This window comes from Lissotriton helveticus, chromosome 10 (assembly GCF_964261635.1).
Source record: "Lissotriton helveticus chromosome 10, aLisHel1.1, whole genome shotgun sequence".
Lineage (NCBI taxonomy): Eukaryota > Metazoa > Chordata > Amphibia > Caudata > Salamandridae > Lissotriton > Lissotriton helveticus.
In genome coordinates, this window is record NC_136071.1 from 495,526,658 (window position 1) to 495,546,855 (window position 20,198).

Sequence of the window (20,198 nt, forward strand, 5' to 3'; positions counted from 1 at the left end):
CCATAATTTTAGATATCTTCACTAATGTGGATTTCAGTGCTGTCAATTTCACAGAATTATTGTCCAGAAGAGACTGGTTCCAGGAGAAAATGTATTGCTTGAATCTCGTCTTGAAACAAGTATTTTTCTACTAATTTCACACAAGGTAAAGGCAGGGTGAATATTGCAAAATCACATTAAAAATTTTTTGAAACATTTTGCAATTTCTCACAGCTATTGACACACAATATGAAGAGACAACTTCTTGTAGAAGAGTCAATATTTGGTTTATAGTTCAAAGCCTAACGCTTCATTCACCTATGAACAATAAAACACAACACCCTCTCTCCAACTCAATGACATCATATGAATGACAAGTCAAGAGCCTGGGTAATTTAAAATGGAATGCATTCTTGACAATAACTTAAATCACTTTCACCGCACCAACAGGTTTATTCATAATATCAAACAAGCTCAGATTGTTTTATTTTCTCCTGAAAGATACCTTTTCTACTGGTATCAATCAAGGGCTGATTGTTCCAGGTGAACACAGATCCATGTACACTTGCACTAATGCATCTATCCCTAACAGACAATGCTGTTTTTAATCAGTATATGAATGTTTCCTGTGTGTGCACAGTCTGGAAGTGTTTGCCTATAATTGGGCAACCTTTCCACTCCTGTATCCTGATAGGGACAAAAACGAATATAGTCCCTTTTAGGTCTCGCCTAAGCAGCGCTTACCCTGTCTCTTTGAGACTTATTGTGTTCAGAATATGGGTTTGGAGCCCCTTCCATTTTTTTTATTGACTCCTCGTACTGTCCTTGGTAAATACCGGCTTTTCATTGGTGAAATAGCTTACTAGTCCCTCCTTTTCAAATTTTGTAACATCCCCAACGGACTGCCTCTGTTACATGGGCTCTTACGCCGCATGTTATGTTTACACTTGTAAGCACTCTTTTCTTGAGTGTCGAGCAGCACTAGCACTCAGCTGTCCTCAAACAGCGCTTGTGCTCTATTGATGGCTACCTTTCTTTTCTGTTTACATTGCCTGGGCCCGTGTGCTTGCAACTTTGTTTCTTCAGACCCCTCCCACGTCCCGACACAGCATGGCCATGCACCTTTATTTAGTTATGGCTCCCCCATCACTTTGGGCTTGCATGCTTGGAATTGTTTTGTTAGCTTTGCTACAAAGCAGACCCCTCCCACCTCCCCACACAGCATAGTTGTGCATCTTTACTTATTTATTATCAGCACCACAATCACTATTTCTATTGTGTGCCTCGGCTTTTGTGTCAGCACCGCACCGCATCATGGACCCGCACTTCATGTTTTGGTCTCTCGTTGAAATGAAAAACAAAGCTGCGTGAGCTCTGGCCACGGCTTAAAAGCAAGCCTGTAAATCTTTCAGTCGAGAAATTTCACTGTGCTGCCTGTTATTTTCAATTCCCTTGTGCATCCCTATGCGCCCCTCCTTCCCCATCACCCCTTAAAGTGACCCAGCAATAACACTCATGCACAGTCGTTTTCAATTCAACATTTCGTGCTGCCCTCCTCGTTGTAGTCCTACCCCATGTGTTCCTCCTCCCTGGCCTTCACTGTGCTGCCCACTTCGCTGCACTTTCCCTTGTTATTCCTAATTAAAGCACTGTCTTTAAAGGGTGCAGTACCACAGGCTGATAGTAGGTGTGCCTGTGGAGTTGTAAAAGGGCCTCTATTAGCCACACAAGGTACTGCACCCTTAATGTAATTATGAAAGAGAAAGATTGCAGCTGAGTATACGTTTCCAATTATTGTTATAGGGAGTGCGATTTTTGTTAGCTTGCATTTTATAAATGCACTAGTGTGTTAATTGGCTAAATAAACAACAGTTGTGCATTTTTACAACGCAAGTTATCAAAAATCTTACTTCCAATAAAGACAAATGGAAACGTATGCTCAACTTCAATCTTTCTCTTTACAATTGCATTAATGGTGCAGTACCTTATGTGGCTAATAGAGGGCCCTTTACAAATCCACATGGACACCTAGTAACAGCCTATAGTACTGCACCCTCTTCTTGCTTTGTTGATTTTATTGTATTACTTATGCTACAGCTGGGATATTTTTTCATAACAATAAAATCGAACATCATTTAAAACGCCAAAAGCTCAAACTTTCACTAATGCGAGACCTATTGCATTGCAAATGCTTGTTTTTATTGCAGCCCTGGTCTCGCTCCTTGTGTTTGTGTTCATTTATTCCATTCAACTAACAACATCATCACACTGCATTGACTTTCTTTGGCTTTAGGCTTACTTTTGAGCGTTTGTTTTTTAAAATTGATCTGAAACTTCACTGCTGATGTATATATTCCCTGTGTGCATCTGAAAATCATTAGATATTATTAGGCCCTTATCCTGTCACGGCTGGATTATGGGAATGCCCTTAACCTGGGGGCTCCAATGGCTACCCTCTCCAAATGTCAGAACACACAAAATTGGGCAGCCAGACTTCTTCTGGGAATACCGAAACATCAATCAGCCAAACCGGCCTTGAACTCCCTCTACTGGCTCCCCATTAGAGAGAGAGTTAACTTCAAGGTGCTGTTCACTGTTCACAAGTCACTAGCCGGGAAGGGCCCCGCCATCAACCACTCCACCATCCAGTCATACTGGGCCAACAGACATCTTCGTTCAGATGACCTGAACGTGGTTACTGGCCCCAGGATTAAGAAAGTCAGAAGCGGGGGCCGGCTATTTTCACACAACACGGCCAGGCTATGGAACTCCCTTCCACCCCACCTTCGAAAGGAACCTAATCATTTGTCCTTCCGCAAACTGCTAAAGACTTGGCTATTCCCTTGGCCTGGTTTTTTCTCCTCACTGCCCTGCTGCTACCAGCGCTGGGATGCCTCGGGTAGCCATGCGCTTTACAAATGCATCTTTCATTAGCTAGACAATAATGACCTCCTCTGCCCAAAGCAGTGTTCATAACCACTCAAGTGACATTAATTATGACTCCACAAACAGGTTAGCTAGTGACACTGTTATGTGCAGTTTGCAGATAGCATGACATGCACGGGTGTCCTTTACATAGACCACACAGGCCATAGCCTCAGCGAGAGCGTAATTCATATTAATCCGGTGCTGTCCTCCATACAAATATTATATTTAGAGTAAAAAAGCGTTACCTACCACCTCAGATAGACTGTTGTCTAAATAAATTAATCTGTGTATCTTTGGGGTGTAGCAGAGGTGGCTTTACTGATCATCAGAGTCCAAACATGCTCGAGGACTTTTGAAATCCATCCTCTTGCTTAGATGAAACCCTTTAGACATATCTAACAGTGAGAGAGATACTATTTGGTGAACTAACTTATCGTGTAGTCGACGTTACCAAGCCGGCTTCAAAAGCACACACCAGTTAGTAAAATGAAAGGTCCAGGTAAGGTCTCCCTGCCATGGAGCCCCTCTGCCTTTAAAGTTACCCTTATTAGCTGGCTCTGCAATATTCGTAATTTAGATTGCTATAAAATAGAAAACTCAGCAGAAACTGCTTCGTTCCATGCATGATGTATTATTCTAATAATTTATGTTTTTATCTATTAATAACAGAGAGTGTGATGCCAACGGACATTGTTTCATTCAAAATAAAGGACGAGGGACATAATTATTTAACCAAATATCAGGACACTGAAGTAAGAGACATTGCCAACAGCCCCATAGGTGAGGATACAGTGTTTTTCTTGAAATTACAATAATAAGGTATTTTAGCTATTACTCTTAATTTTTTCCTTATGTCTCCTTATCCTTCTTTCGCAGGTTTCTTTTGTTATCTTTCTCCCACTTTCAGATTTTCTAGTTCATTCTATGTCTTCCTGACACATAATACATTCTTTATTTTAATAGAGACACATTATTAATAGCACATGCTGCAGTCTTATAATAACAGCGATGACTAAAATTGCATATCTGTGTTGTCTGCTTCTTTGTCCGCTTTTCTCCTATTTTTTCATTTTCATTTTCTTTTCAATTTATTTTATTGTTTGTCTTTTGAGGGACTATTGTTCTCGCTTTCAATATCTGTTTATTCAGCATTCTATTTCAGAATCGCAATGGAAAATGATGTTATTGCTTGATTTTACTTTATTAGTGCTTCATTGGTGGCTCCCAGTAATTTTCGCAATTGTCAGCCGAGCTCATCTCCACCAAAAACAAATTTAACGAGACCTCACAAAATTTGAGAGCTTTATTACCTCTTCAAGCTAGAATTAAGCTTCAGTGCACTGCTGCTCATCATACACAAAAATTCTCACATGGGCAGTATTTTCACCATCTAAAGAAATTCCAGTGGATTAAACTAAAAACTTAATCTGTCTTCCAAAATGTAAAAAAAAAACACCCACACTAAAAAACAATTCTTTCTCAGGGGTAACAACTATCTTGGGTAAACTTTACTAACAGAGCTCTGAACTTAACCAGTTTTCCTTCAGAAGGGACTTAACAAGTTAGAATTTCTACCACCTTTTGATCTAATTGAAACACTGCTATCTATGCACTGCTGCATTTTCATTTTAGTGTTGTCTTAGAATCTTGACCAGTTATTTTTTTTCTTCATTTCTTTCTCTTCCTCTGTATGCTACTTTGGTATTGGTTACATGTGCTGACCTGTAATACTCCATGTGGTTTAGGAAAACTACATAAAGCTGTCAACAATGAAACAATATCGCCTGACCTTCATTTAACTACACAAACAGCACTTCCCATGCAAAATAATTAACATTTGTAGGCCCTATTCAAGTTAGTTCTTAACCAGGTTTTCTGTGTTGGACTGACTGAATTTAAGTCATATGTTTTAACCTCTTTTAAAAACAAAAATGATTTGCAAGCACTATCTCACAAAGCTAAATTCAGAATATTAATTTCTCAAAAGGGTTTATCATCAGGGATATGTTGAAATACTCTCATTATTGATTCTAGAGGCTTCTTGCTTGTTAGGCCAGTAGGCATCATTGTGACACATTTACCACTAGCCTGATAAAACACAGCATTTTGTCTCCATGTGCTTCGGCAGTGCATGATAGGGGCTTTGGGGACACATATATAGAAAGTCTATTATAAATAGACTTTTTAGTTTTTGCTACAGTTCATCATTAGTGTTTTTTGCTTTTCGGTGTTCAGTACAGACAGATCTTCCAACATTGTTCTTCCACCACCATGACATGATAGAGCTCGATGAAATGTAAAAGTAGAAGAGTGCACGACAGCTAAACCGATTGCAGCTCCATAATCGTCTGGAAGCGGCACAGAAGGTAGTGCGTCAGCTGATGGTTTTGCTAGGCACGGTTATTTCAGCTTTCGAATTGCAGGCGCAACTTATAGAAGGAGTCTCTATAAAGCAGCTGATCAAGCATTGTGATCCCCTTGTCAGCCTTTTTCACCTACTAGATTGTGGAAGCTTCAACTACTATCCGTGCATTAGTCTATATCGGTGCTGAATGATACAATCACATGTCCATACCTACTTTGATATACATAAATATCCAAATCGTCAACATGACTGTTATTACTGGGTTCTCAAATGTAGGTGGAGGAGACTTAAATATGCACAGTTGGTACAATCACTGTTTGCACTGAAGTGTCTTCCACACCAAGCAAGTCCAGATGCATGTGTTAACCACTCCAGCGTGAAAATCAAATGATGTGCACAATAATAAAAGTGTTTGTATTGTAACTGCGGGCTACTGGATGCAGCGCATTCCACTATTCTTCAAGGTTTTAATCTTGGGCGTGTCCCACCCCATGTAAACAATTTTGCATCAGTATTGATTCATGGCAGTATAGATTTATGGTTTAATAGTGGAAGCATTTCAGATGCTTAGTTGTTAAGCAGGTCTTTGGTTATTTGTATTTTCAGACCTCTGCCCCATTGGAAACTTTAATTTGTGTGCATCTTGGAGTCATTCTTTATTTTGCATATTAAAAGACTCATACTTCCCTCAACCATCTTAACAAGTCCGCGATTAAGCAAGTAACTGTATATTTCTTGCCCAATTTCATAGAATGTCCAAGTAAATAGGCCATGGTAGTCAAATGTGACTTCTTTACCTCATATCACCCCTAATCCGCATTGATAGTGGGAAAGTGGGACACTATTAAAAGCAGGAGGAGCAGGAATGAGTTATGTGAAATGATCTAAATTAGAATATCATCAGTGTAAAGGAATTACTTCAAAGGGATCAAAAGAGCAGGAATCACTTCAGTAGCATTTGAAAATCAGATAACCACTTACAGAAGTTAAAGGACAAGGGTAAAAAGGAGTGGCACAGGCAGCAGTCTTGCTGCATCCATCAATGTGTAGTAATATATCTGGATAAAAGAGAAAAAAACTGTATATTGTCTAGTCTGCATATTATAGAACCATTTGAGTCTGGAAATTAAGTCATTTCCATGAGTACGTCTCCTGGAAAGAGCTGACGTAGGACACATGCAGATGGAGGAAACCCATCCTACATAGTCTGGTGGTCACCTTCTTAGCCACGAATTTCCACATCTGAACTCAAATTAAAAAAAATCATCCACCTCAGCACCTTCCTGGAAAGTTTCGGGTGATCGTCAAGCATAGACCGGGGAAAGGGATTGTCCCAAAATGTGTTTTCTCCATGCAGTTTCCCATAGGAACTTTAGACCAGGGGTCTCCGCCCAGTTGCTCGTAAGCTACTGTAGCTCTACAGCTACCTCTGAGTAGCTCACCTGTGTGCCACCCAGCTTATTAAATCATAAAGCTTTTACTTGGTTGAATTAATATACATATAACAAAGTTGAAGTTATACAACACTAATATTATTAGTAGCTCTCAATGTGTTTAATTAAACATAGGAAGCTTTCAGTATAGAAAAGGTTGGAGACCCCTGCTTAAGACAAAAGACCCAGTAAGAGGGCTAATTGGGTGAACATCCATTCAGGTTGGGGGGGGAGGCAGGGCATAGTCGAGCCGAATGCCAGGACCTGTGTTCAACCCCCTGCCACACATTGGATAGTGGTAAGGGTCATTTTAGAGTTTAAGTTAGGTAGAAGTGAAGGGAAGTAAGGGTCATTTTAGGATTTTGGGGTGGGGAGAGATAAACTGAGGGAAGGGTGATTTTAGGGATTTGAGGTGGGTAGAGATAAAGAGAGATAAGAGTAATTTTAGGGTTTAGCAGAGAGTAGAGGTAAAGGGAGGTAAGGATAATTTTAGGGTTCAGGGAAGGATGTGGTAAATAGAGGTAAGGGTAATGTTATGGTTTAGGGGAGAGAATAGGTAAAGTGTGATTAGGAGTACATTAAAAGCAAGTAAGATTTTTGAAGCATACCCATAAAAATTAAAAAGAAAATCTAAAATAATGTGCATATATATATATATATATATATGTATATATATATATATATATATATATATATATATATATATATATATGTGTGTGTGTCTTTTCTTTATTGGAGAGGATTTGCTCATGGATTCCCACACGCCGGCCCGTGGCGTGTAAGAGGCCCCGCTCTGTCAAGTGGCAGGAGGAATGCTGGCATCAGCTGTTTCAGCTTGTGTGTTTGTTCCCGAGGTATCTGATTCACTCCTGCCCACCTCCGCTCCTGACAACCCTATGGATGCTGCCTGAATTGGCTTGTGACTGCACGAGGAGCCAAGTGCACTGACACTTAAACGGGGGCCCAAGGGAGCCTGGGAACATTATATCTACCTGAATTTCCCTTTCCAACACAACGTGCCTGTTTCCCTGCAGCCCTCCCCATGTAACACGCTACCAGTAACACTGCTTTCTGGGATTTGTAGTTGGCTATGTGACTACAGTGGCAGTGCAGTCACGTGACTTGGGGGTGGAACATTCCCTCCTATGAGGGCCGAGCAGGACACTTAAAAGGCGGGGAAAGGTTAAAATCCAGGTGACAGCGGCGTCTGAAGAAGGCTGCAACGCCGAAATGCATCGTGCCTATGCTGTTTTCCATTAAAGGTTCCCGTGGTTTTCCCCTATGTGGCCTCTTATCTTTTCTTTACTGGAGAGGATTTGCTCATGGATTCCCACACACCGGCCAGTGGCGTGTAAGAGGCCCCGCTCTGTCAAGTGGCAGGAGGAATGCTGGCATCAGCTGTTTCAGCTTGTGTGTTTGTTCCCGAGGTATCGGATTCACTCCTGCCCACCTCCGCTCCTGACAACCCTATGGATGCTGCCTGAATTGGCTCGTGACTGCACGAGTAGCCAAGAGCACTCACACTTAGACTCACAGCCCTGCGGAATCTCGATTTGGAGGTTGGAGCGTCACGGGGGCCCAAGGGGGCCTGGGAACATTATATCTACCTGAATTTTCCTTTCCAACACAACATGCCTTTTTCCCTGCAGCCCTCCCCATGTAACACGCTACCAGTAACACTGCTTTCTGGGATTTGTAGTTGGCTATGTGACGGCAGTGCAGTCACGTGACTTGGAGATGGAACATTCCCTCCTACGAGGACCGAGCAGGACACTTAAAAGGCGGGGAAAGGTTAAAATCCAGGTGACAGCGGCGTCTGAAGAAGGCTACAGCGCCGAAATGCATCGTGCCTATGCTGTTTTCCATTAAAGGTTCCCGTGGTTTTCCCCTATGTGGCCTCTTATCTTTTCTTTACTGAAGAGGATTTGCTCATCGATATATATATTCCCTGAGTGAAAGAGGTTGTTGCGGTTGGGGACTCGAGGGGGCACCTGAAGTTGGGACGGCTGGACATTGGGGCTCAACGTAGATTGCTCCACCTAACGCATTTTCCTGCCAGCATAGAAAGGAGCATGCTGGGACCTGTAGGCGCTGAACATTGTGTCCACAAGGAGGTTAAGGCGTTTTTTTGGTATTTCACCCAGGGGGTGGAGCAATTTCCACAGTAGCAGGAAGGGGCGGAACATATAAATTCTGAAATAACTCACCTGCACTTTGAAAGCAAACACCCACGGCGCTGAAGAAGGCAAACCACGCCGAAATGCATTCGCCACAGCGGGTGTACCTGGACTTCATTTTGCCATCTGTTTCCTGATTAAAGGTGTCTCCAAACGTCTCCCCTTAAGTTGGTCTTTTCTTTCTTCCTGGAGGAAAGTGGATGTACATTTGTAACGCGACTCCCAGTGACGCGTTTAAAAGGCCCCCGCAGCGCAAGCGGCTTTGCTTCTCACTGGTTCCACTTCGGTGCTTTCCTTTCCTGGGTACAGGAACAAGCATGGCTCACCTCCAGAACTCGGATGGATTGGGAGCGGTGTAGGTGTCATCTGACATCACGCTGGGCGAGGTATGATTTAGCCTTGTCCCCGCTTTATTTCCCTGAGTGAAAGAGGTTGTTGCGGTTGGGGACTCGAGGGGGCACCTGAAGTTGGGACGGCTGGACATTGGGGCTCAACGTAGATTGCTCCACCTAACGCATTTCCTGCCAGCATAGAAAGGAGCATGCTGGGACCTGTAGGCGCTGAACATTATGTGTCCACAAGGAGGTTAAGGCGTTTTTTTGGTATTTCACCCAGGGGGTGGAGCAATTTCCACAGTAGCAGGAAGGGGCGGAACATATAAATTCTGAAATAACTCACCTGCACTTTGAAAGCAAACACCCACGGCGCTGAAGAAGGCAAACCACGCCGAAATGCATTCGCCACAGCGGGTGTACCTGGACTTCATTTTGCCATCTGTTTCCTGATTAAAGGTGTCTCCAAACGTCTCCCCTTAAGTTGGTCTTTTCTTTCTTCCTGGAGGAAAGTGGATGTACATTTGTAACGCGACTCCCAGTGACGCGTTTAAAAGGTCCCCGCAGCGCAAGCGGCTTTGCTTCTCACTGGTTCCACTTCGGTGCTTTCCTTTCCTGGGTACAGGAACAAGCATGGCTCACCTCCAGAACTCGGATGGATTGGGAGCGGTGTAGGTGTCATCTGACATCACGCTGGGCGAGGTATGATTTAGCCTTGTCCCCGCTTTATTTCCCTGAGTGAAAGAGGTTGTTGCGGTTGGGGACTCGAGGGGGCACCTGAAGTTGGGACGGCTGGACATTGGGGCTCAACGTAGATTGCTCCACCTAACGCATTTCCTGCCAGCATAGAAAGGAGCATGCTGGGACCTGTAGGCGCTGAACATTATGTGTCCACAAGGAGGTTAAGGCGTTTTTTTGGTATTTCACCCAGGGGGTGGAGCAATTTCCACAGTAGCAGGAAGGGGCGGAACATATAAATTCTGAAATAACTCACCTGCACTTTGAAAGCAAACACCCACGGCGCTGAAGAAGGCAAACCACGCCGAAATGCATTCGCCACAGCGGGTGTACCTGGACTTCATTTTGCCATCTGTTTCCTGATTAAAGGTGTCTCCAAACGTCTCCCCTTAAGTTGGTCTTTTCTTTCTTCCTGGAGGAAAGTGGATGTATATATATATATATATATATATATATATATATATATATATATATATCACTCCCAACCTCCCTCCAAAAGAACAGGTATGAGCCGCATCTATTATGGTGAAGAAACGCTTTATTTTACACTGGCGTTTTCCTAATATATTTCGGTCACATTGACCTTCATCAGAGGACAGCCATGACATCACGAGACTTCACAACGCACCCTCAAAGTTTTTATGCACAGTATTACAGCTTTGAATTGGTAAAATACCAACTCAAGCCAACCTGAAATGAGTAAAAGCAACCCCTGACACAGTGTTTCGCTCTAATTAGAGCTCTTCAGAGAGGAACAGCTTTGTCCAGACACGAGGGAGCACCCAGTATAAGTCAAAACAAAAACCTTTCAGGCATAGAGTGACGCATAAATTAGGCAAAAAAGGAGAGAACTCTGGGTATTTCTCAAGTTTAGGTGAAAAGCAGCTCCTGTTAGAGCACTCTCAACACCAGCGACACTCTAGATCTGGTCACCTTAAATGTCTGCTTTTTTATCAAAGTCTTTAAGCATAGGATTAGCACAGTGCCATCCACGCTGAGATATAAAAGGACAAAGTCTTTTGCCATTTCTACAGCAAAGTCTTTAAGCATAGGACTAGCACAGTGCTGCCCTTGCCGAGATGTAAAATGACAAAAGCCATTTATCACTCCAGGCACAGTATTACAGCTTTGAATTGGTAAAATACCAACTCAAGCCAACCTGAAATGAGTAAAAGCAACCTCTGACACAGTGTTTCGTGTGGCTCCCTCTGAGTGCGCCCGGTCTCCCCCGCTGCCACTGCAAGTTCGCCGCGGCCCCTATTCTCGAGGTGTTTCTTTCACTGTATTTTGCTGTTTATTTCGTGACTGTATCTGTATTGTGCCCTGTTTTCCCACAGTTTTCGCCGCCCTTAGGACCGTTTTCCCGCTCGTCTCATCCCCTCCCCGCTCTCTGCCGCTGCTCCCCTGCGGCCCGCCCCTTCTTCCTTCTGTACCCTTCCCATTCGCCACCCCGCTCCCACCTCCCAGCTGATCCTCCGTCCCACCGGCCATTTAAAGCGCTGTCCGCGCGGCGGAGAGCTGTGACCTGACCCTGCCCCCAGGGCCGATCGCTCCTCGCACCGCGTGGCTCCCTCTGAGTGCGCCCGGTCTCCCCCGCTGCCACTGCATGTTCGCCGCGGCCCCTGTTCTTGAGGTGTTTCTTTCACTGTATTTTGCTGTTTATTTCGTGACTGAATCTGTATTGTGCCCTGTTTTCCCACTGTTTTCCCACTGTTTTCGCCGCTCTTAGGACCGTTTTCCCGCTCGTCTCACCCCCCCTCCCCGCTCCCTGCTGCTGCTCCCCTTGCGGCCCGCCCCTTCTTCCTTCTGTACCCTTCCCATTCGCCACCCCACTCCCGCCTCCCAGCTGATCCTCCCTCCCACCGGCCATTTATGGCGGAACCCACGCGTACGCGCAGCGGTCACGCGCAGCGGGAGCGCCGATTGCGCGCCAAAAGCAAGCCCGTCTACGCCCGTCCGCCCCCAGCACCAGGACCCCTGGCCCCCGACGTTGCCAGCCCACATGACGGACTTACGACGCATCCACCCTCCACGCACTCAACGCCGGCCGAAACCCCTCCTGCTACCAAGCCAACCCGAAAGGCACTCACGGACCCTTCACCTGCCAAGCCTGCCAATTCACCTGCCTCCGAACCTGCACCACACCCGCCAGGCCAGGCACCAGCAACAATCACCTCAAGTGCATCCTGCTCAACACCCGCTCCGTCCACAGACACGCCGTCGAACTCTGGAACCTCCTTGACACAACAGCACCGGACGTCGCCTTCCTCACGGAAACCTGGATGAACGCCTCCTCAGCCCCCGACATCGCCATAGCCATCCCGGATGGCTACAAGATCACCCGGAAGGACCGCGTCAATCAGACCTGAGGAGGCATCGCCATCGTCCACAAAAACACCATCCGAATTACGACCAACTCTGGCGACACCCTCACCGCCGCCGAGCACCTTCACTTCCAGATACACACCGACCCCAAGACCACCCTCAGAGGCACTCTCATTTACAGACCCCCTGGACCACGCACACAATTCAGCGAAGCCATCGCAGACTTCGTCAGCCAGCACGCCCTAACCTCCTCAGACTACATCCTCCTAGGGGACCTCAACTTCCACCTGGAGAACAACAATGACAGCAACACCACCACCCTGCTGGACAACCTCGCCAACCTCGGACTCAAGCAGCTAGTGGACACCCCCACCCACTACGCCGGCCACACGCTAGACCCCGTCTTCTCCTCCAGCAAGCACATCTCCTTCAGCCACTCCACCGGACTTCACTGGACAGATCACAGCTGCGTCCACTTCAACTTCAGGAGAACCACGACCTACCACCACCCGCAACAGGTTCCCTGCTGAAGCTGGACCAAGATCACCACCGACCAACTCACCTCCTCCCTCAGCCAGCACCCGCCCAACAACACGAGGGACCCCAACAAAGCAGCCCGCAACCTCACTCAGTGGCTCTCCAACTGCGCCGATGAACTCGCACCATTGAAGAACCCTCCCAGCAGACCCGGCAGCAAGAAAACCTCGTGGTTCACCAACGACCTCAAAAACTCCAAGAAGACCTGCCGCACCCTTGAGAACGCCTGGCGCCACGACCAAACAACAGAAAACATGACAGCCCTCAAGTACGCCATCCGCAAACACCACCAGCTGATCCGCACCACCAAAAGGACAACATTCAAAGAACGTCTGGACAACAACACCCACAACAGCAAGGAACTCTTCTGTATCGTTAAAGAGCTCTCCAACCCCAGCGCCTGCAACAACGACCTCACACCCTCGCAAGACCTCTGCGACTCACTCGCCTCGTTCTTTCACCGCAAGATCGCCGACATACACAACAGCTTCGGCGCACAGACCACGCACCCAACCACCGAACCTGCGCCCCCCACCACCACCCTCTGCACCTGGACCCCGGTCAGCACCGAAGACACCACCGGCATGATGAACACCATCCACTCCGGCTCCCCAACCGACCCCTGTCCACACCACATCTTTAACAAAGCCGACTCCATCATCGCACCCCAACTCCGGGACATCATTAACAGCTCCTTCGCATCCGCCACCTTCCCGTAGAGCTGGAAACATGCCGAGCTCAGCGCCCTCCTGAAGAAACCCACCACGGACCCCACGGAACTCAAGAACTTCCGCCCCATCTCGCTCCTCCCTTTTCCTACCAAAGTCATCGAGAAGACCGTCAACAACCAACTCTCCGCCTTTCTCGAGACAAACGGATCCCTCGACCCCTCGCAGTCCGGCTTCCGAGCAAACCACAGCACCGAGACCGCCCTCATCGCAGCCACCGACGACATCAGGTCCCTGCTCGACAACAGGGAAACAGCTGCCCTCATCCTCCTGGACCTCTCAGCAGCCTTCGATACCGTATGCCACCGCACCCTAATACAGCGCCTCAGCAACACCGGAATCCAAGGAACGGCCCTGAAGTGAATCATCTCGTTCCTCACCGGAAGAACCCAGAGAGTCTGCCTCCCCCGTTCCGACCTGCCGCCACCAAAGTCATCCGCGGCGTTCCGCAAGGTTCCTCGCTCAGCCCCACCCTCTTCAACGTCTACATGAGCCCCCTCGCAGCCATCGCATGCCAACACAACCTAAACATCATTTCCTACGCTGACGACACCCAGCTGATCCTCTCTCTCACCAATGACCCCGCCACCGCCACAGCCAGCCTCCAGGAAGGAATGAAAGACGTCACGGAATGGATGAAGCTCAGCCGTCTGAAACTGAATTCGGACAAGGACGAAGTCCTCATCCTGGGACCATCCCCCTTGGCCTGGGACGACTCCTGGTGGCCCCCTGTCCTGGGCACCACCCCCAAGCCAACGGACCATGCACACAACCTGGGCTTCATCCTGGACTCCTCCCTCTCGATGACCAAGCAGGTCAACGCCGTCTCATCATCCTGTTTCAACACCCTGCGCATGCTCCGAAAGATCTTCCGGTGGATCCCCACCGAAACCAGGAAGACGGTCACCCAGGCCCTCGTCACCAGTCGACTGGACTACGGGAACACCCTCTATGCTGGCACCACAGCCAAACTCCAGAAAAGACTCCAACGGATACAGAACGCTTCTGCACGACTCATCCTGGACATCCCCCGTCACAGCCACATCTCTGCCCATCTGAGAGACCTGCACTGGCTCCCCGTCAGCAAGAGGATCACGTTCAGACTCCTCACCCACGCACACAAGGCTCTCCACGACATGGGCCCCAAATACCTCAACAGCCGCCTGACATTCTACACACCCACCCGCCAGCTCCGTTCCGCCGGCCTCGCCCTCGCCACCGTTCCACGGATTTGCAGAACAACCGCCGGAGGAAGATCCTTCTCCTACCTGGCGGCCAAGACATGGAACTCCCTCCCCATCCACCTACGGCGGTCTCAGGAACATCTCTCCTTCAGGAAACAACTCAAAACCTGGCTGTTCGAGCAGTAGCACCTCCCCCTCCCCCCAGCGCCTTGAGACCCTAGCGGGTGAGTAGTGCGCTATACAAATTCGCTGATTGATTGATTGATTGAAGGGAGCACCCAGTATAAGTCAAAACAAAACCCTTTCAGGCATAGAGTGACGCATAAATTATGCAAAAAAGAAGGAGAGAACTCTGGGTAGTTCTCAAGTTTAGGTGGAAAGCAGCTCCTGTTAGAGCACTCTCAACACCAGCGACACTCTAGATCTGCTCACCTCAAATGTCTGCTTTTCTATCAAAGTCTTTAAGCATAGGATTAGCAAAGTGCCATCCACGCCGAGATTGAAAAGGACAAAGTCTTTTGCCATTTCTACAGCAAAGCCTTTAAGCATAGGACTAGCACAGTGCTGTCCTTGCCGTGCTGTAAAATGACAAAAGCCATTTATCACTCCAGGCACAGTATTACAGCTTTGAATTGGTAAAATACCAACTCAAGCCAACCTGAAATGAGTAAAAGCAACCCCTGACACAGTGTTTCGCTCTAATTAGAGCTCTTCAGAGAGGTATAGCTTTGTCCAGACACGAGGGAGCACCCAGTATAAGTCAAAACAAAACCCTTTCAGGCATAGAGTGATGCATAAATTATGCAAAAAAGAAAGAAAGAACTCTGGGTAGTTCTCAAGTTTAGGTGGAAAGCAGCTCCTGTTAGAGCACTCTCAACACCAGCGACACTCTAGATCTGCTCACCTCAAATGTCTGCTTTTCTATCAAAGTCTTTAAGCATAGGATTAGCACAGTGCCATCCACACCGAGATAGAAAAGGACAAAGTCTTTTGCCATTTCTACAGCAAAGTTTTTAAGCATAGGACTAGCACAGTGCTGTCCTTGCTGAGCTGTAAAATGACAAAAGCCATTTATCACTCCAGGCACAGTATTACAGCTTTGAATTGGTAAAATACCAACTCAAGCCAACCTGAAATGAGTAAAAGCAACCCCTGACACAGTGTTTCGCTCTAATTAGAGCTCTTCTGAGAGGTATAGCTTTGTCCAGACACAAGGGAGCACCCAGTATAAGTCAAAACAAAACCCTTTTAGGCATAGAGTAACGCATACATTATGCAAAAAAGGAGGAGAGAACTCTGGGTAGTTCTCAAGTTTAGGTGGAAAGCAGCTCCTGTTAGAGCACTCTCAACACCAGCGACACTCTAGATCTGCTCACCTCAAATGTCTGCTTTCCTATCAAAGTCTTTAAGCATAGGATTAGCACAGTGCCATCCACGCCGAGATATAAAAGGACAAAGTCTTTTGCCATTTCTACAGCAAAGTCTTTAAGCATAGGACTAGCACAGTGTTGTCCTTGCCGAGCTGTAAAATGACAAAAAACATTTATCACTCCAGGCACAGTATTACAGCTTTGAATTGGTAAAATACCAACTCAAGCCAACCTGAATTGAGTAAAAGCAACCTCTGACACAGTGTTTTGCTCTAATTAGAGCTCTTCAGAGAGGTATAGCTTTGTCCAGACACAAGGGAGCACCCAGTATAAGTCAAAACAAAACCCTTTCAGGCATAGAGTGACGCATAAATTATGCAAAAAAGAAGGAGAGAACTCTGGGTAGTTCTCAAGTTTAGGTGGAAAGCAGCTTCTGTTAGAGCACTCTCAACACCAGCGACACTCTAGATCTGCTCAACTCAAATGTCTGCTTTTTTATCAAAGTCTTTAAGCATAGGATTAGCACAGTGCCATCCACGCCGAGATATAAAAGGACAAAGTATTTTGCCGTTTCTACAGCAAAGTCTTTAAGTATAGGACTAGCACAGTGCTGTGCTTGCAGAGCTGTAAAATAACAAAAGCCATTTATCACTCCAGGCACAGTATTACAGCTTTGAATTGGTAAAATACCAACTCAAGCCAACCTGAAATGAGTAAAAGCAACCCCTGACACAGTGTTTCGCTCTAATTAGAGCTCTTCAGAGAGGTACAGGTTTGTCCAGACACGAGAGAGCACCCAGTATAAGTGAAAACAAAACCCTTTCAGGCATAGAGTGATGCATAAATTATGCAAAAAAAAAGGAGAGAACTCTGGGTAGTTCTCAAGTTTAGGTGGAAAGCAGCTCCTGTTAGAGCACTCTCAACACCAGCGACACTCTAGATCTGCTCACCTCAAATGTCTACTTTTTTATCAAAGTCTTTAAGCATAGGATCAGCACAGTGCCATCCACGCCGAGATATAAAAGGACAAAGTCTTTTGCCGTTTCTACAGGAAAGTCTTTAAGCATAGGACTAGCACAGTGCTGTGCTTGCCGAGCTGTAAAATAACAAAAGCCATTTATCACTCCAGGCACAGTATTACAGCTTTGAATTGGTAAAATACCAACTCAAGCCAACCTGAAATGAGTAAAAGCAACCCCTGACACAGTGTTTTGCTCTAATTAGTGCTCTTCAGAGAGGTACAGCTTTGTCCAGACACGAGGGAGCACCCAGTATAAGTCAAAACAAAACCCTTTCAGGCATAGAGTGATGCATAAATTATGCAAAAAAGAAGGAGAGAACTCTGGGTAGTTCTCAAGTTTAGGTGGAAAGCAGCTCCTGTTAGAGCACTCTCAACACCAGCGACACTCTAGATCTGCTCACCTCAAATGTCTGCTTTTCTATCAAAGTCTTTAAGCATAGGATTAGCACAGTGCCATCCACGCTGAGATAGAAAAGGATAAAGTGTATACACATATATATATTTATATATATATATATATATATATATATACTTTTTTTAATGTTATTTGAAAAATATAAATGTGTATGTACCTTACCTAAACGCACCATTCATGATATAGGCATCTGTGTGGTAAAGACTGCATGGTAAAGGCATGTGTGGTAACTGCATGCTTTGTAAAGACATCCATCAATAAATAAATGCTACAGTTAATGGGATCTTTCCCCACTTTAGAATGAGCAAAATGATGGCTCTGTTAGACAATGGTCCCAGTAATCCAGAAGTATCTGCCCCTTTGAAATGAGCATGCACTATATGGTCTAGCAACATTCTCCTAATTTTGTCAAATTCCCAAGAAAACCATCTTTACCCAGGGACTTACAAGTAGATTGGTCAGCTATGGCAGCCAAGATGTTGTGTAATTCGATCTCTGCCTCAATAAAGCACTTTCTTCTGGTATCATGATAGGTGAACAAAGAATTCCAGAAATCCTATTCTGTCATGGATGTATCCCTATTCTAAAATACATTGAGTATCTCATGAATGAGACAGACCCAATGTGGCTGCTGATAGAATTTGGAACAAAAAGACCGACTTTTAATTTTTGTTCTAATACAGCTGTCATCTGTGACCATGTGGTTTAGCCTCTACTTAGTTGCCTACATTGAACAAAGCAGATGTAGGAGTGATATTATAACTGTCAGGTTACAAGAGAAGCATAGAGTGGTCCAAGATGCTGGCCTGCAGTATGTTGCATGAAGAGACCAAGGATAGCGATGGCACCTGGATGAGGAAGTAATCAGTCCACATAGGTGTGAGATGCCTTTCCCGAGATTAAGGAATATTAAAAAACACACTCTTCGTACAAACTCTCCCAAATTACAGATCAGCAGGCAAGCCTGGTAGTGGGCCACACTCATTAATACAATAGAGTATCATAAGTGGAAAAGCTGTGCGTGAAATTTGTGACGTTTGTGACAAATTTCTTTGTAAAATGTAAACTTTGAATAGACACATTTGCCATTGTGCATTGAAATCTGTTGCAGAAGATGAACTCGCAGACAAAAAGGAAGGAACAGATAAACCAGGAACTTTGGAAAATTTGAAAATGTGGAACTTTGCAAAACTTAAGCAGATAGAATAAAATCCACACCCTTGAGGTGTCTGCATTCTACAACTGCTTTTTTATACTACTTTCATGTAGTGTTTCTTCCCCCTCCTGTATAAGATAGAATCATCAGATTCCAGCATCACGTACCACAAGTAAATGGGTGCCACAAAAATGCGAAACATGCAGAAGAAGATTACATAACTAGAAAAATATCATAAAAAACAGTGCTTGTGAAGCATGTATCACTGACAAAAGGACATTGCTAATTGGTTCATTTTTTAAGTTATCTTCAAACTATTTTGCTAGTTGTTATTTTGGAACGTTTGTGAAGTTATATACCTTTTAACAATATATTGTTAATATTGAAAAAGTTGATGTCGATGTGCACAATGGTACATATATATATATATATCTCCAAACAGCAGGTTAGCCCCAAAGAGAGACGCCTACAGTTGCGTGTGCATTTCCGATTCTTTAATGATGGCAGCAGCATTTTTCATCAAGCAGTGTGGCCACGCCAGACGCGTTTCGGGAACTGTGTTCCCTTCTTCAATGGCATCAGTCTTAAGCATCCAAACGTCTTTTCTGCACGCATTTAATCCCTGGAACCTGCCCCAGTGGACGGGGCCACTCGCATGGCCTTCTGGTCCATGTAGTGCAGAACAACTTCAATAAACCTCCTGTGAGGGTGTTTGGTGAAAAAGTCTTTTTAGGTCTCGCCTGTCGATGCGCATGCGCATCGAGCTTGCGAGCCTATTGCGGCTTAAACAACTTTTAACTAAGCAGCAAGGAATCGTGGCGATTCCTTGCAGTGCCCGTGACTTTTAAGCTCAATGCGCATGTGCATTGAGCTTAAAAGCGCGTGCACAGCCGCAATCACCGTCAGCCGCATTCCTCCGACACCTTTTGAAGTGAAGCTTAGCTTCACTTCAAAGGCCCGGCTTCTTAACACCCACATGCCGCTCTCCCCGCTCCGCCCCCTCCCCTGCCCGCCTTGTGCATTTCTCCTACACCCCCTCCCCACAGCAATGCCCTCCGTCTGTTGTACAATCCACATGCCGCTCTCCCCGCTCCGCCCCCTCCCCTGAGTCATCCTGCCTGCCCAGACTTCTCCTCCCCCCTAATTACATCCCGCTTTCACTTGAAAGGGACCGCCAATGCTTGTTCACATAATGATGGATTGGTCGCATTTTCCCTATAACCTGCAGATTTTTAACAAAAAACGTTGTTTTTATCTCAAACGGATTATAAGTTTTAAATTAATAGTTTAATTAATTTACTATTCTACAAAACGTGGTGCATAATTTAGTAAGCGGTGTCACATAATTTGGCCCCTCTGTCGGATGATATAAGTGGCTTCACTTCGCTAAATGCTCGTTTCTGACTTGGCTATTTTCCACTGATCACCAATTCATGGCCCAAGCTTGGTCGGCTTAGTTTGCAATACTTCCAGAGTAAGTTATTGAGTGCTATGAAATTGGATAATAGTA

The 20,198-nt window shown here is 45.7% G+C and overlaps 1 protein-coding gene across 3 annotated transcripts in view; it reads left to right on the forward strand.

Annotated features, from left to right (window-relative positions):
- Window positions 1–20,198, forward strand: part of LOC144785353 (uncharacterized) — a 223,466-nt gene that overhangs the window by 186,111 nt on the left and 17,157 nt on the right. For 2 of the 3 annotated variants that reach the window (XM_078664308.1, XM_078664309.1), the window contains one exon: window positions 3,577–3,687. The exons of the other annotated variant lie outside the window; for it this stretch is intronic. In XM_078664308.1, the coding sequence (XP_078520434.1) occupies window positions 3,577–3,687 (111 nt within the window). The remainder of the gene's footprint in view (window positions 1–3,576; window positions 3,688–20,198) is intronic. 3 annotated transcript variants of the gene reach the window in all.